The sequence below is a fragment of the Callorhinus ursinus genome, unplaced genomic scaffold, assembly GCF_003265705.2.
Source record: "Callorhinus ursinus isolate GAN/ISIS: 27379988/994484 unplaced genomic scaffold, GSC_fseal_2.0 scaffold4, whole genome shotgun sequence".
In the NCBI taxonomy this organism is placed as follows: domain Eukaryota; kingdom Metazoa; phylum Chordata; class Mammalia; order Carnivora; family Otariidae; genus Callorhinus; species Callorhinus ursinus.
The window spans coordinates 101,367,079-101,385,978 of record NW_027397066.1 but is presented as its reverse complement, the minus strand read 5'-3'; the positions used below and the strand labels follow the sequence as shown (position 1 = coordinate 101,385,978).

Below are 18,900 nucleotides of genomic sequence, written 5' to 3'. Positions count from 1 at the left end.
TTCCAATTTCTAGCTCAGCCACTGTATAGTACATACCCATGGTATCATTTTCATCTTGTCTTCTCCTTTGTTTCATATATTCTATTTTTAGGTCCTATCTCCTCATCACTACTTAAATTTATCTTTCCCTTAATAACTGGTCACAACCTTGGTTGGGGTCATCATTATTTATTAGGCTACTGTCATGGCCTCCTGACTTTCTAGTCTCTTCTACTCTAAGCAACCTAAAAACACAAAACAGGCATCCATCAAAATCCTTGAGGAGAACAGAGGCAGCAACCTCTTTGATCTCAGCCGCAGCAACTTCTTCCTAGAAACATCGCCAAAGTCAAGGGAAGCAAGGGCAACAATGAACTATTGGGACTTCATCAAGATAAAAAGCTTTTGCACAGCAAAGGAAAGTCAACAAAACCAAAGACAACCAACAGAATGGGAGATGACATTTGCAAATGACATATCAGATAAAGGGCTAGTGTCCAAAATCTATAAAGAACTTATCACACTCAACACCCAAAGAACAAATGATCCAATCAAGAAATGGGCAGAAGACATGAACAGACATTTCTATAAAGAAGACATCCAAATGGCCAACAGACACATGAAAAAGTGCTCAACGTCACTCGGCATCAGGGAAATCCAAATCAAAACCTCAATGAGATACCACCTCACACCAGTCAGAATGGCTAAAATTAATAAGTCAGGAAATGACAGATGTTGGTGAGGATGCAGAGAAAGGGGAACCCTCCTATGCTCTTGGTGGGAATACAAGCTGGTGCAGCCACTCGGGAAAACAGTATGGAGGTTCCTCAAAAAGTTGAAAATAGAGCTACCCTACGATCTAGCCATTGCACTACTGGGTATTTACCCCAAAGAACCAAATGTAGTGATCTGAAGGGGCATGTGCACCCCAATGTTTACAGCAGCAATGTCCACAATAGGCAAACTATGGAAAGAGCCTAGAGGTCCATCAACAGATGAATGGATAAAAAAGATGTGGTATATATATACAATGGAATATTATGCAGCCATCAAAAAATGAAATCTTGCCATTCACAATGACATGGATGGAACTGGAGGGTATTATGCTAAGCAAAATAAGTCAATCAGAGAAAGACAATTATCATATGATCTCACTGATATGAGGAATCTGAGAAACAAGACAGAGGATCATAGGGGAAGGGAGGGAAAAATGAAACAAGAAGAAACTGGAGAGGGAGACAAACCATAAGAGACTCTTAATCTCAGGAAACAAACAGGGTTGCTGGGGTGGAGGGGGTTGGGAGGAATGGGGGGCTGGGTGATGGACATTGGGGAGGATAGGTACTATGGTGAGCACTGTGAACTGTGTAAGACTGATGAATCACAGACCTCTACCCCTGAAACAATAATACACTATATGTTAATTTAAAAAAATTAAAAAAAAAACCCTACCACTAGAGCACTGTAATAGCAAAAAAATATAGAACCACCCAAGTGACTATCCATATATTTATGTGTATGTGTGTATGATTACATTAAAAATAAAGAAATGAAAACCTAATTATTTTATGTACATATGCATACACATATATTTATGTGTGTATATGTAAAGCCAGAAAGAAAATACACATGCACACATATTCTCAGGAAGGGACAGGGATAAAAGCTAGATGTTTCTGTATAATACCGTGTATTACAGATATGTTATATATTTTTTATAGATTTATCTATTTATTTTTAGAGGGTGGGGGAGCACACATACACACATGCATGAGTGGGGGGAGGTGCAATGACTAGTTCCAAGAATGGAGCAACAAATGCACAAGATGAGGCAAGAACATCTGGTCATAAGAGAAAGAAAGGAAGTTGACAAAGACTCCTGGGATCATGTACAGAAGACAAAGGCATCAACGTGACAAGGTTCTCACAGAAGACAAGGACACTGCTACACTACTGCTATTCACTTTGTACTGGGAAGTTATAGCCAGTACAAAAAAAAGGCAAGAAAAAGAAATTAGAAGATAAAGATTGGATCAGAAGAAATAAACCTGTCATTATTCGCATATGACGTGACTGTGTATGAAGAAAATCCAAAAGCTCGTCAGATAAACTTTTAGAATTAATTTAGCAGGGGCACTGGATATAAGGCCAACATAAAAAATTAGATTTATGTCTATATGTCAGCAACAAATAGAAAATAAAACATACAAAATTATATTACTTAAAAAAGCATTAGAAACATCAACTAGAAGAAAAACACTGAGAGGTTTAGAATAGGTTCCTACTGACACAAAAGAACAATATGAATTGCAATGAGAGAAACACAAATATGTTTAAATTCATAATGATATTAAAAAATTCTCACTGGTGAACTTTAAAAAATGACAGGGAACCAACTATTTCAAAACATACAGAGAAACAATCTAGCCTTTGGACCAACTACATCCCAGGTCATCAAATCATCTATAAGCAAACATTTAACAGAAGCATTCCATCTAATGAGAGAATTTATCACCTGCAATCCCCAATGCAACAGCAGAATTGGGCAATGATCAATGACTGCTAATATTACAAAAAGAGAGAAGTCACACATTGTGTCTTGTGATTAATGTACACAAAATTACCTATGACGTATTCTTGCTAAAAAAATTGAACCTCTATTTGAAAGCCTCTAGATTTAACTATTGATTTCTGAAATACAGATCACAGAGAAACACACTAAATGACATGGAAATGTAAGCAGCAAAAATGAGATTGTGGAAGACTCCACTAAGAACCTAGTTTTTTTCAGGAACTAATTAAAAGGAAAAAAAGTGAGAGAAAATCTATAGATTAAGATATTTAACACACAAATTCCAACATATGGATGTTGATTTTGATCTTGATTCCAACAATCTATACAACACTTAATAGATATTGGTAGAATTACTATTAATTAGTAAGGTGTGCTAACTGGATTGTGGTTATACATTGTATATGTGTGTGTCTGTGTGTGTGTGTATTAAAGAGTTCTCATGTTTCACAGATGTGTCTCAAAGTATTTTCAGATGAGAGAAACCGAGAAACAGACTAAACTATAGAGAACAAACTGATGGTTACCAGAGGGAAGTGGGTGGGGGAATGGGTGAAACAGGAGATGGGGATTAAGGAGTGCACTTGTTGTGATGAGCACCAGGTGATACAGGGAAGTGGTGAATCACTCTAGTGTACACCAAAACTAGTATTACATTGTATGTTAACTAACTGGAATTTAAATAAAAACTTAAAAAATAAAACTAAAAAAATAACTTGTCTGGCATTTGTTCTAACATAATCCAGTATGGAGAGATATATACAAAATAAAGATTGCTATGTTTTAATAACTTTGAAGCTGAGTGATGGGTACATGAGGATTCATTTACTATTCTATTTTTGTATGTTTGGAAATTTCCATAATAAGTAAACAAAAAAAAATGTTGTGGAACGGTGTCTTAATGTATATCACTTTCCTACACAAAATCCTTCAAGGGTTCCCTTCTGATGACCCAAAGGAGAACATCTGCTAGACTCAACACTCAACTTTCCCATCCAGTGTTCTATACTCTAGTCTCAAACACTGTAACATTTCCCATCTGATCTTTGCTTTATTATTTCCAAATGGAATACATCCCCTCTCTCATTTCAGTCTTCTCAATTTTTATCTGTCCTTTAATGTTTATCTCAGATAACAGAACCTGAGACTAAAAGAGGACTTAAATTTAGATGTAACTAATTTAATGGCTTTTGAACAATTTTTTAAGACTTTATTTATTTGACAGAGACAGAGATAGCGAGAGCAGGAGCACAAGCAGCGGGAGTGGGAGAGGGAGAAGCAGCCTTCCCACCGAGCAGGGAGCCTGATGTGGGACTCTATCCCAGGACCCTGGGATCATGACCTGAGCCGAAGGCAGCCGCTTAACTGACTGAGCCACCCAGGCGTCCCTGGCTTTTGAACAATTTTATAAGTTGAAATTTAGAAGTCTGAATTTTGAAGTTTGTTTTTCTTCAAGCAAAATATCTTATACAACCATAAAACATAAAAGAGGCAATAAGCATTGCTGTTTTTGATGTAGGGCAGTCTAGAGTCCTTTCTATCAAGCTTCTATCTCTGAACAAAGAATGACAACCACTAGTATCAATTTCAATCTTGCAAAGATACTTTTAGAATAGACAAAACACAAAAAACTTATATTGACCTCATCAGAGATTATAAAGACCCAAGCTAGGAGGAACAAAGTTTGAGACCAATAATGTTTAATTAATCTGTGATTGAAACTAAGGAATAGGTTGAAGAGGCTGAAGTATGGAACAAACTCAAAATTTCACTGAGGATATATAGCCTAATTCAAGTATAACTAAACTTTCTCTTTTGATCTAATCACTGTATAAACAAATATAAGTGTAAAGCTAAATAATTTTTGTTGATTATCAGAAATCCCTACTTATCTAAATTATAAATATTAAATCACATTTGGATGAATCTTACACAACACTTGAAAATAGTCAATCTTATTTAAAGCATTTATGATGACCTTTAATCAGAAGATAATGGTTAACATTTTTCTGCATGTATATGTGCAGTTTGCATTCATAAACTTCTTAGACATGAGAAATGGTGTTCTAGTTGTTGTTTTTCACTATCACACAAACATGGTTCCTGGCAAATATTAGGCACTCAAATGTTTGTTGAATTAATCAACAAATGAGCAAAAACTATTATTTGTATTCCTGGATTCTAATTTTTAATTTAAAAAGAAACAACCTGAATGAGATACCCAGAAACAATGTTGAGTATATTTGCTAAATAGATAGCTTTAAAGCAAAAACTTAAAAGAAATTTTCTTTTAAAGTACAAAAAGGGCAGTGGCTTTATAATGCCTGTAAAAATAAAGGCAAAATGGCTGCATAATGACCCAGGTAATAATTTTTCCAAAAGGCCACAAAAAATTCCCCAATATTTTAATGTAAATTATTACTATCAGCAATCTCTGGACACTGCTGTTACAAGACTTTGGTTGTGGAAGCTGCAAACCACCAACATTTTTAAAATATATTTACTAGTCAAAGACACCAAAAAATAAAAGATTTTTAATATGACAATGGATTGCCCAAATCACATACTAAATTGCTCTATACAGGGAGATTTCACAATCCAGGAGCCATAGCCATGTTGCTGCAAGTAGGATTTCAGCAAAGTTTTAGCTTCTTGATAGGATCCAGACATACACTATAGAAAGAAAAAAAACTGAATTATAGGATATAGGCAGAATTTGGCTTATGAAAAGTAAGATAACCCTAATCTTGCTTCTTTAGTTTGACATTTTAAAATTTAATGAAAATAATTTTGAATTCCTATTTTTCTCATTTTTGAAACTAAACATTTTTCTTGCCAACACTCTTAAAGAGACAATTTTTGGGTTTTTTTTTACATTTTTTATTAAAATAATCATACTCATTACAGAAAACTTGAAAAGTAGAGAAAATATAAAGAAAATAAAATCTGCCTATAATCCCCAAACAATAGATAACCACCATCATTTTGGTTTATTTCATTTTTTTTTACAAATGAACATATAGATGAACTTCTTAAAAAGCTTTCCTGAAGTGTAATTACATACCATAAATGCACTTACTGCAAGTATAGTTTAATGATTTTTAGTAAATTTATAAAGATATGCAACCATCCCACAGTAAAGTTGTAAAACAATTCCATCACCTGCAAAAAAGCTCCACTGTGCCCATCTGCAGTCCAATCTGTAATTCCCAGCTCCAGCCAACCACGAATCTATCTATGTTTTAGAGTTTTACTTTTCCTAGAAATTTCATAAAACTCAAGGAACACCATATGAACTCTTTTGTGTCAGGCTTTTTTTGTTTAGCATAATGCTTTCAGATTCATTCATGTTGTTTCATGTATTTGTAGTCTGATCTATTTTATTGCTGATTAGTATTCCATCATATGGATTTATGACATTGTTTAAGGATTCACCAACCGATGAACAACTGAATGTTTCCAGTTTTGGGCTATTATGAATAATGCTGCTGTAAACATTTATGTACAAGCCTTGTGTAGATATAAGTTTTTGTTCCTCCTGGACAGATACCAGTGAAAGTGCTGGGTCACATGATAACTATATGATTACCTTTGCAAGAGACTGCCAAACTGTTTTCCAAAGAGACCGTACTATTTTACATTCTCATCGGCAGTACAAGTCTCCAGTTTCTCTGCAACAACATCTAGTATATAGTGTTTTGGATTTTAGTGTTTGTGCAGTTGTATGGTCAACACCTAATGCCTGATGAAGCTGAGCATCTTTTATATGTGTATTAGCCATTTGCATATATTCTCTGCTACTTTTAAAAACTGGGTTGTTTGCCCTCTCAATACTGAGTTGTAAGAGTTCATTATATATTATTACAGCTCCAAGACCTTTATCAGATGTAGGATTAGTCAGTTTTTTCTTCCAGTCTATGACTTGGATTTTCATTTTCTTAATGGTGACTTTTGAAAAGCAAGTTTTAAATCCATTTGAGTCCAAATGATCAATTTTTTTCTCTTACAGATTGTGCTTCTGGCATCACATCTAAGAAACTGTTTCCTAACCTAAGAATACAAATACCTTGACATTTTCTTTGAAGTTTTATAGTTTTAGCTCTCTTAGATATATGATCTATTTTAAGTTTTTCTTTGTATGACTCGTATGAGTCTAATTTTTTTTTTTGTCCACAGATATCCAACAGTTCCAGCACCATTTATTGAAAAGACTATTCTTTCTCCCATTAAGTTAACTTGGCACCTTTATACAAAATAAATTGACCATAAGTGTGTGGGTTTACTTCTGACTTCTATTCTGTTCCATTGATTTATAGGTCTATCATTACATCAATACATTGTCTTGACTACTGCGGCTTTATGATAAAATTTTGAAACTATGTAGGGTAAATCTACCTTTTTGAAAATTGTTTTGGTTCTTTATGTCCTTTGGATTTACTTGTCAATTTTGATCAGAATCAGCTCTTCAATTTCTACACAAAAGCTTGCTGGGATTCTAATGAGTTTGCTTTGAATCCATAGATTAATTTGGAAAGAGGGGACATCCTAACAATATTTAATTTTCCAACCCATGAAATGGTACAACTCTCCATTTATTTAGGTCTTCAATTACTCTCAGCAACGTTTCATCATTTTCAGGGTATAGATCTTGTACTTACTTTGTTAGATTCATCACTAAGCATTTTTTATGCTATTCTGGAGAAAACAGTTTTCCCAATTTTAATTCTGGAGTGTTCATTCCATATATATATACATATACATATACATACACAATTTATTTTTCTACATTGTTCTTATAATGTGTACTAAATTCACATATGATATAGTTGCTTTTGGTAGAGTCCACAGGATATTCTACATACAAGATTACATTATTTAGAAACAAGAACAGTTTTTCTGTTCTTTCCAGTGTCCATGCCTTTTCTTTTTCTTGACTTGAACTTGCTAGGACCTACAGAACAATGATGAATAGAAGTGATGAGAGCAGACATTCTTGTTTTCTTCCCTAATCTTGTTGGGGGCAGGGGGAAGAGTATTCTTTCACCATTAAGCATGATGTCAACGGTAGGTTTTTCATTTGAGGAAATTTACTTCTCTTATTCAGTATTTTTAATCATGAATAGCTGGTGGATTTTGTAAAATACATTTTGTACATCTTTTGAGGTAATTATGTGGGTTTCGAGCTTGAATCTAGTCATATAATGCTAGTACATTCAATAATTTTTCTGATGTTAAATCAACCCTGCATTCCTGGAACAAACCTCCTTTGTCATGGTGTATAATCCTTTTCATGGGTTCCTGGATTTACTTTGCCAATATCTTAAGAGTTTTGCATTTATATTCCTGAGAGATAATGGTCCGTAGTCTTCATTTTTTGTGACGTTTTAATCCTGTTTTGGTATCAGGGTTATAGTGACCTCATAAAATTTGGCAGTAAACTTTTTAAAAACTTCCATTTTATGGAAGAGTTTTTTTGTAGGATTTTTATCTTTTTGCATATATGTTTGCTAGAACTCACCAGTAAAGCTCTATCTGCATTCTGCTTTTACTCTAGGAAATTTTTTTTTGTTTTTATCTTAATTCCAGTTAACATACAGTGTTATATTAGTTTCAGGTATACAATATAGCAATTCAACAATTCCATACATCACTTGGTGCTCATCAAAACAAGGGTAATCCTTATTCCTCATCATCTATTTAACGCATACCCTCCATCCCCTCTGATAACCACCAGTTTGTTCTCTATAATTAAGAGTCTGTTTCTTGGTTTGTTTCTCCTTTAGGAAAAGAATTTTAATTAATAATTCAACTACTTTAGTTCAATTTGGATATTCTCTTTATTTTTTTTATGCTACCATGCAACAAAACTTTTATTAACATTTTGAACAGCTACTAAGAAAACCAGTGATTCAGCTATTACTGAAACTGGTAATTTCTAAACTTAAATTGGGGCAAATGGCTATAGTGCAGAGCAATGCCATCACTGGGCACTATGAATTCAAGACTGAAGAATTAACAGCCACCTCTCAGACGGAGAACCAGGTGGAGAGCTGACACTTTCTGGATGTCATGTTTTATAATTTAGATCTTTCTAGGAATGTGTTCATTTAACTTGTCTAATTTTTTGCAAAAAGTTGTTTATACTGGACACCTGGATGGCTCAGTCAGTTAGCATCTGCCTTCGACTCAGGTGGTGATCCCGGGGTCCTGGGATGGAGCCCCGCATCGGGCTCCCTTCTTTGCAGGAAGGCTGCTTCTCCCTCTCCCACTCCCCCTGCTTGTGTTCCCTGTTTCTATGTCAAATAAACAAAATCTTTTTAAAAAAGTTGTTTATAATATTCCAATTATTTTAGCTCTTTGGGTTCTGTAGTGATGACCCTTCTTTCATTCCAAATTGTGATCACTTGTATGTTATCTCTTACTATTTTATGTTAAAGGATTATCAATGTTGATTTTTTTTCAACGAGTCAACTTTTGATTTCACTGATTTTTCTCTTTTCTAGTTCACTGATTTCTATACTACTTTATATTATTCTCTCTCTCTTGTTTTAATTTGCTCTTCTTCTAACATCTCAAGGTGGAAGCTCAAATAACTGATTCTACATTTCTCTTCCTAATGTAAGTGATTAAAGCTGTAAATTTCTAACCACTCCTTCAGTTATATTCCACCAATTTCAATATGTTGTATTTTCATTCTGTTGAAGATATTTTTTAATTTGCTTATAATTTCTTGACTCACAGGTTATTCAGAAGTTAATTCAATTCTCAAATGGCTAACTTCCCAGATTTCATTCCTCTGTTGATTTATAATTTAATTCCATAGTGGTTAAGAACATGCTTTGTCTGATTTTAATCCTTTTAAACTTATTAAGACTTGTTTTATTGCCAGTAATGGAGAATGCTTCATATGTACTTGAGAATAATGTATATTCTATTATGTAGTGTTTTATATAGGCCAGGTGGGTTGGCACTGATATTTAAGCCTTCCTATATTCTCATTTATTTTCTGTCTAGCTGTATTATCAACTGCTGAAACAAGACTATTAAAACCTCCTACTGTAGTTGTAGAATTATCTATTTCACCTTTCAATTCTGTCAGTTTTGGCGTGTGTATTTTGGGGTTCCTGTTACTAACACATGAGACTATTATATAACTATTTGTTATATGTTTCGATGTATTAGCCTTTCTATCACTATAAAACGTTGCTCTTTGTCTTGTAATATTTCTCATTTTAACGTATATTTGATGTTAATATAAACACTTCGGCTCTCTTTATTGCTACTGTTTGCATGATATGTTTTTTTCATCATTTTACTTTCAACTTGTATTTTTTAATTTCATGTTTTCAGCAGACGACATACAGCTGGATCTTGCCTTTTTTTTTTTTTTTTTTTTTTTTTTATACCCTATCTGATGAGCTCTGCCTTTCCTCTGGAGCATTTAGTCTAATAGAATCTAATGTGATTACTGATACAGTGGATTCATGTTTGCCATTTCACTGTTTTCCAAGTCCCATGTCTTTTATATCTCTGCTTCCTCTTTATTGCCTTCTAGCCTTTTAAAAAATGAATTTTAATACACCATTTTAATTCGTGTGTTGATATTTTGCATGTAGTTTTCCAGTTATTTTCTTCATGATTACTTTAGGAACTACAACATGCCTCTATATCTTACATTCTACTTCAGATTCATACTGACTTAATCTGGTAAAATGCAGTACCTTTGTTCCAATACTGACTGCTTTCTTTCTCTCTCCTTGTTACACTATTGCATCTACCTTTGTTACAAAATCAGTAATACACTGTTAAGATTGTTTTAAAGAATTTCCATTTTTTTAAATAAGAGGAAATACACACACATACACACACCGTTATATATTTACCCCCATGATTACCATTTTCAGTATTCTTCATTCCTTCCTGTAGATTTATATGTCAGCTGGTGTAATTTCTTCCAGGCTTCAAGGTTCCTTTGGAATTACTTTTAGAGAAGTTCTGCTAACAAAAAATTTTCTTCACTTTTTTTCTGCCTGGGGATTTTTTTCTTTTGCTTTTAAGAATTATCTTGCTATAAAATTCCTGGTTGCCAGGTTTTTCTTTCAGCACTTTATTTTCTTTTCTCAAATTTTTACTTAAGATTTTATTTTTATTTAGTTAAGGGGCGCCTGGGTGGCTCAGTTGGTTAAGCAACTGCCTTCGGCTCAGGTCATGATCCTGGAGTCCCGGGATCGAGTCCCACATTGGGCTCCCTGCTCAGCAGGGAGTCTGCTTCTCCCTCTGACCCTCTTCCCTCTCGTGCTTTCTATCTCTCATTCTCTCTCTCTCTCAAATAAATAAAATCTTTAAATTTTAGTTAATATATCATGTAATATTGGTTTCAGGAGAATTTAGTGATTCATCACTTACTTATAACACCCAGTGCCCAACACAAGTGTCCTCCTTAATACCCACCACCCATTTATCCCATCCTCCCCACCCACCTCTCATCCGGCAATCCTCAGTTTGTTCTCTGAAGTTTAGAGTCTTTTATGGTTTGCTTCCCTCTTTTTTCCCTTCCCTTATGTTCATCTGTTCTGTTTCTTAAGTTCCACATGAGTGAAATCATATTTCTTTCTCTTATTTTGCTTAGCATAATACAATCTAGCTCCATCCACATTGTTGTAAATGGCAAGATTTTCATTCTTTTTGATGGCTGAGTAATATTCCATTATATATTTTATATATATACATAAATATGATATATCTACACACACCATCTTTATTCATTTATCAGTCAATGGGCATTTGGGCTCTTTCCATAATTTGGCTATTGTTGATAATGCTGCTATAAATATCAGGGTGCATGCGCCCCTTTGAATCAGTATTTTTGATCCTTTGGGTAAATACCCAGTAGTGCAATTGCTGGGTCATAGGGTAGCTCTATTTTCAACTTTCTGAGGAACCTCCATACACTTCCAGAGTGGCTGCATCAGCTTGCCTTCCCACCAAAGGTGTAGGAGGATTCTCACCAACGTCTGTTGTTTCCTGACTTGTTAATTTTAGCCATTCTGACAGGTCTGAGGTGGTGTCACATTGTGGTTTTGATTTCCCTGATGATGAGAGATGTTGAACATCTTTTCACGTATCTGTCTTCTTTGGAAAAGTGTCTATTCCTGTCTTCTTGACTGGATTTTTTTGGGGGGGGGTGCTGAGTTTGATAAGTTCTTCATGTATTTTGGATACTAACCCTTTATCTGATATGTCATTTGCAAATATCTTCTCCCATTCTCTAAGCTGCCTTTGAATTGTTTCCTTCACTGTGCAGCTTTTTATCTTGATGAAGTCCCAATAGTTCATTTTTGCTTTTGTTTCCCTTGCCTCTGGACATATATCTAGCAGGAAGTTGCTATGGCCAACGTCAAAGAGGTTGCTGCCTGTGTTCTCCTCTAGGATTTTGATGGTTTCCTGTCTCAAATTTAAGTCTTTCATCCATTTTGAATTTACTTTTGTGTATGGTGTAAAAAATGCTCCAGTATTCCCAACACCATTTGTTCAAAGGATTTTTTTCCTTTGGATACTCTTTCCTGTTTCTCTGAAGATTAGTTGACCATTTATTTCTGGGTTTTCTATTCTGTTCCATTGATCTATGTATCTGTTTTTGTGCCAGTGTCATACTGTCTTGATGACTACAGCTTTGTAATAGAGCTAGAAGTCTGGAATTGTGATGCCTCCAGCTACATCTTTTTCAAGATTGCTTTGGCTATCTGGGGTCTTCTGTCGTTCCACACAAACCTTAGGATTGTTCCAACTCTGTGAACTGGTGGTATTTTGATAGGGATTGCATTAAATGTGTAGATCGCTTTGGATAATATAGACACTTTAACAATATTTGTTCTTCCCAACCATAAGCACAACATTTCACTGCATTCTTTTCTAACAGGTTAAGATATAATTTTTATATTATAAAATTCCTCCTTTTAAAGTGTACAATAAATGGTTCTAATATTTTCACAAAGTTGCATAACCATTACCAGTAATTCCAGAAATTTTTCATCACTCCAAAAATGATTCCTATATCCATAGCAGTCAATCCTCATTCTCTCCTTCCCCCAGCCCCTGGAAACCACTAATCTACTGTCTCTATGAATTTGCCTACTCTGGACATTTCATATAAATGAAATCATATAACCTGTTGCCTTTTGTGTCTGGCTTCTTTCACTTAACATAATGTTTTCAAGGTTGATCCATGTTGTAGAATGTATCATTACTTCATTCTCTTTTATGGATGATTAAAGAGATACGCCACATTTTGTTTATCCATTCATCAGCTGGTGAACATTTGGGTTGTTTCCACCTTTTGTGTATTATGAACATGGCTGCTACAAACATTTGTGTACAATTCTGGTGTGAATATATGTTTCCAATTTTCTTAATGCATATACCTAGAAGTGGAATTCCTGGGTTACATGCTAACTCTATATTTAACTTTTTTTTAAAGTTTATTTTTTAGTAATCTCTACACCCCCAATGTGGGGCTCAAACTCACAACCCCAAGATCTAAAATCACATGTTCTTCCAACTGAGCCAGCCAGGTATCTCTCTATATTTAACTTGTTGAGGAACTGTTAAATTGTTTCCCAAGGAAGCTGCATCATTTTACATTCCTACCAGCAAGGTGTGATGGTTCGGATTTCTTTACATCCTTGACAACACTTAATATCTTTCTTTTTTACTATTGATATATCCTAGTATGTGTAAAGTAGTAAATCACTATGGTTTTTTAATTTGTATTTCCCTAATGATTAACGATGTCGAACATCTTTTCATATTCTTCTTGGCCATTTGTTTATTTTCTCTATAGAAATATCTATTCAAATTCTTTGGTCATTTTAAAAACTGGGTCATGTATCTTTCTATTATTGAGTTGCAAGAGTTTTTATATATTCTGGATACAAGTCCCTTATCAGATGTGTGATTTGCAAATATTTCCTCCTTGTATGTAACTTGCCTTTTCATTTTCTTAATTTTTGAAATGCAAAAGTTGTTATTTTAATAGTCTAAAATCCTAATTTTTTCTCTTATGGATTGTAATTTTTGGTATTAGATCTAAGAAACCTTTCTCTAACTTAAGAATACACACATTTTCTTCTATGTTTTCTCCTGAGAGTTTTATAGTTTTCATTCTTATATAGGTCTATCATCCATTTTGAGTTAACTTTTGTACAAGGCAGGAGGTAGATGTCCTCGTTCATTCTTTTCCATGTGGATATCAAGTTGTCCCAAGATTACTTGTTGAAAAAACTTTTTTTTCCCACTTATCTTGGTACTCTTGTTAAAAATCAAATGTCCATAAATGTTAGGGTTTATTTCTTAACTGTCAATTATATCCTATTGAGCTAAATGTTTATCCTTATGCCAGTATTACCATGTCTTGATTACTCTGGCTCTGTGGTAAGCTTTGAAATCAGAAGTGTGGATTGTCCAACTATACTCTTCTTATTCAAGACTGTTCTGGCTATTTTAGGTTGGCCTCCATTGTTGCTAAAGAGAAATCAACCTTTAGATGTACTGTTCTATGACTAATAACATTTCTTTCTTTCACTGTTTTCAAGATTTTCTCTTTGTCTTGGTCTTAAGCAGTTTCAATAGGACATATATAGGTATGGATCTTTTTATACAGTGTTATATTAGTTTCAGGTATGCAATATAATGATTCAATAATCAATACCTTACTCAGTGCTCATCACGGTAAATGTGCTCTTAATGCCCTTCACCTATTTCATCCATTCCCCCACCCACCTCTCCTCTGGCAACCACCAGTTTGTATTCTATCTTTAAGTTTCTTAAATTCCACATATGAGTGAAACCATATGGTATTTGTCTTTCTCTGACTAATGGATGGATCTAGCAGATATGGATCTTTTCAAAATTTTTTCTTTTCCTGGGGATTTGCGGAGTTTCTTGAATCTGTTAGTTTTTCATCCAGTTGGGGGATTTTTTCAGTATTACTTCTTCATATTTTTTTTCCTGCTTTTCTCTCTCCTTTCCATCTGAGATTCCTAATACACATCTGTTGGTGTGCTTAATATTGCTCCACAAATCTTTGAGGCTCTGCTTATTTTTCTTCAATCTGTTTTCATTCTGTCTTTAAAAAATAATTTCTATTGATCTTCAAAGTTCATTGATTTTTATCTGCCACCTCAAATGTGCTGTTGCACCCATCTAAAGATTTTTTCACTTAATACTGTTTCAATTCTAGAATTTTCATGTTTTCTTTTGTAGTTTCTCTACTGAGATGGCTATTTTTTTTCATTTTGTTTATTATTGTAGTATAATTAACATAGTGTTCTATTAGTTTCAGGTGTACAATATAATGATTCAACATCTCTATACATTATTCAGTGCTCCTCACAGTAAGTGTGCTCTTAATATTCTTTATCTATTTCAACCTCCCTCCCCCACCTACTTCCCCTCTGGCAACCACCAATTTGTCTGTGTATGTAAGTCTGTTTTTTTGTTTGTCAGTTTTTTCTCTTTGTTCATTTGCTTTGTTTCTTGAATTCCACAAAGGAGTGAAATCATATGGCATTTGTCTTTCTCTGTCTGATTTATTTCATTTAGCATTATACCCTGTAGGCCTATCCAAGTTGTTGCAGATGGCAAGATCTCATTCTCTTTTATGACTAATATTCCATATTTCTATCTTCTTTATCTGTTCAGCGATCAATGGACACTTGAATTGCTTTCATATCTTCACTACTGTAAATAATGCTGCAATAAACAGGTGCATAAACCTTTTTGAATTAGTATTTTTGTTTTCTTCAGGTAATTGTCCAGTAGTGGTATTACTAGGTCATCTGGCAATTCTATTTTTAATTTTTTGAGGAACTTCCATACTGTTTTCTGCAGTGGCTGCACCCATGTATATTCCCACCAACTGTGCATGAGGGTTCCTTTTTCTCCATACCCCGATATTTATTGTTATGTTAATCACCATACATTACATCATTAGTTTTTGATGTAGTGTTCTATGATTGTTTGCGTATAACACCCAGTGCTCCATTCAGTACGTGCCCTCTTTAATACCCATCACCAGGCTAACCCATCCCCCCACCCCCTTCCCCTCTAGGAGAACCCTCAGTTTGTTTCTCATAGTCCATAGTCTCTCATGGTTCATCTCTCCCTCCAATTCCCCCCCCTTTATTTTCCCCTTCCTACTATCTTCTTTTTTTTTTTTTTTAACATATAATGTATTATTTGTTTCAGAGGTACAGGTCTGTGTTGATACACTGTTATATTTTCTTTTAATTCTCTGAACATATTTATAATAGCTGCTTTGGGGTCAGCTATATTTAACATTTGGACCCACTTAGAACCAGTTTCTATTGACTATTCCTTTTCCCGAGTATATGTTTCACCTTCCTGTTTTTTACATCTCCCATCTTTTTTGGTTAAAACTTAAACTTTTCAGACAATATATTATAGAAACTCTGGACATGGTTTTATTTTTTCTGAAGTTTTTTTATTTTTTAAATTTAGCTTACTTAAATTGTGAGATCTGTTTTCTCTGTGGTATGCAGCTGCTGTTGTCCCTTCCCAGGTTTTTTATTATTATTTTTATTTTTTAGCCTGGTCTCCTAATGGGTAACCTACATCTGCTTAGCTTAATGATAAATGATTTCAGCAGACACTGTTCAAACACCTTAAACCTATAAGGCATCTACCTTCTCATCAATTTGTGTGTGTGGGGGGGCGTTGTGTACATAGTCCCTCCACCCTATCCATGGTTTTGCTTTCCCTGGTTCCAATTACCCATAGTCAACCGCAGTCTGGAAGCAGATGATCCTCCTTCTGATATATCAGGAGGTCAACAGTAGCCTCGCTACGTCACAATGCCTACATCATTCACTAACTTCAACTCATCAAATAATCATTTTATCATTTAATATCACCACAAGAAAAAGAAAGGTGAGTATAGTACAAGATATTCTGAGAAAGAGACCATATAACTTTTAGTACAATACACTGTTGTAACTGTTCTATTTAAATTATTGTTGTTAATCTCTTGTGCCTAATTTATAAATAAAACTTTATCATAGATATGTATATATAAGAAAACAACAGTATATATAGGATTCAGTATTACCTGTGGTTTCAGGCATCCGCTGGGGTTCTTGGTAGTATCCCCCATGGATAAGGAGGGACTATTGGATTTAATGTTGCAGCCAGTTCTCTTTTACAGTTTCACTCTTTACCGGGTTCTCTAGGGTCTTCCCTGCACAAGTGTAGGTTCTCATTCAGCCAAGGATATATGGAGAATTTATCTTAGCCCTTCCATGGCTCTTTCATTTTTAAAATCTACCTAAGTAAGTTACTAGTTGATCCATCACTTGTCCCAACCAGGACTGCAATCTTGGGTCAGCAAAATTATTGATTTTCCCCATTTGTTTCATACTAGGTTTGGCACTTTTAGCTGACAAAGCTTCAAATTTTTACCCTCTGCCCCAAATCAAGTCCACCCTCAAGCAGCAAATCTACTTCCAGTGGCATCCTCACTATAGTAAAAACTATAGTTCCTGCCACTGAAACTAGCAGAAAGGAGGGAGAAACAATAGGAACAGTCTTGGGTGAAGGCACCACAAACTCCTGTTGTTCTTATCCAAAGCTCAAGAAGTTTTTCAATAATACATACTTCTGTCTTCAATTTCTAGAGTTGTGAAAGGTGGTTTTTTGACAATTTTGTCCAGTTTTTATACTTGCTTTTATAAATATGATCTGCAACTTCATGCCACCAAAACCAGAAATTGCCTAGATAAGCTTTTATACTTAAAAATGTGTGTGCATACCCATAAATCTTGTAGTTAATATAATTGTTTCACAGGTTGGGTTTTATACGTGTCTGAGTATTAAGATACTGTTGAAATTAAGAGACTTTCATACAATACTAGATTACGACTGAAACCGAATTTAGGTTATCAGAAACAATTTGTATTTAATAACTTGATGTCTTCGGTATGTCATATTATGATAACATGGTTTATGTCAGACTATACCAAATGAAAAAAAGCAGATTAAAAAACACATTCAGTATATTTTAAGATATATGCATACACAAATATACATATATATGCAAGACACACATGAGAAAATGAAATAACATGCTTACAGGTTTAAGAGTATCATAATTTGAATAGTAGGAAGGATTACAAGTACTATTTTCCCTCTGTATTAAAAAAAATCACCAAATTCTCTATATATGCATTATGTTTGTAATACTAAAAAAATAAATATTTTTAAAGAGAGAAAAAGTCTATATATATATATATATATATACACACACACATCACCTACTTAATCAGGCCCAAGTCACATGCTGAAATTAAAGCAGTTTCACAACTTTAAAACAGGAAAATTTATATGGATATCTTAATGTATTATTTTAGAATACTTCTAAAGTTAGCACAGTTAATATATACAGAATAAATTTTATTACCATTTTGTTTTTCTGGGTATGAAAGCAGGTTTTGATCAAATATCGTCAAAATAAGTACCACCATACTAAGGTGGCTACTTTAAGTGGCAGCAGTCATTTACATATTCAATTTCTGGCATTATCATTTAAAAATTAATCCTACCAGTACATGGCAATACCTTATATTCAGTAACTATTTCAAGCAACTTCTATGTCTCATTATCATAAAATTACATTTTTGTTGTCTTAAATTTTATTTCTATGATCAATTTCTTTCCTTTAAGGACTTACCTTTGCTGCATGGTATGTACTAGCTTCAAGTAAATCTTCTTTCTTAGCTTCTTTGGCAAGCAGGTTAAATCGACTTAACATTGCAGCTTTACAAAGCCGACTTGCCATTGACACACCACTTTTAAATGGGGAACTAAAGTAGAAAGGAATGAAACATCCACTAATCATTACTCAAGGATTTATGCTGACAGTTGTAGAGATTAAAGTCAATATAGAATCTACAAATACTTTTCTCAATCATATACAATGAAGATAGTGAAAGATTTTTACACAAAAATTGTTCTGAATATTTACTTTCTGAAGCTAATTTCTTTTATTAACTTACAGCTTAAATTATTATAGTGTTGCATTAAAAATTAAAGAAGATGGATACTGGAACATTTTATTGTTTGAAGCAAAATTAATCTATGTTGATACAAATTAAAACAGTGGTTGTACCAGAATTGACTGGAAAAAGGCACAGAAATATGTTCTGGAAGGATGAAAATGTCCTGCATTTTAATGGAGTGATGGTTATACATGTGTATACATATATCAAAAGGCATGAAACTATATAGTACATTTCACTGCATGTAAATTTTAACTCACTAAAAAAAACATATATACA

The 18,900-nt window shown here is 34.0% G+C and overlaps 1 protein-coding gene across 6 annotated transcripts in view; it reads right to left on the bottom strand.

The window, feature by feature from the left end:
• ADAD1 (adenosine deaminase domain containing 1) overlaps positions 1-18,900 on the bottom strand; it is a 114,079-nt gene that overhangs the window by 54,833 nt on the left and 40,346 nt on the right. For 3 of the 6 annotated variants that reach the window (XM_073892226.1, XM_073892225.1, XM_073892227.1), the window contains exons 10-11: positions 18,294-18,426; positions 5,119-5,224 (exon numbers count right to left, since the gene is read on the bottom strand). In XM_073892226.1, coding sequence (XP_073748327.1) covers positions 5,119-5,224; positions 18,294-18,426 — 239 coding nt within the window. Of the gene's footprint in view, positions 1-5,071; positions 5,225-18,293; positions 18,427-18,900 lie in introns of those variants that run through there. The other 3 variants (XM_073892229.1, XM_073892231.1, XM_073892228.1) reach the window with 2 other exon arrangements.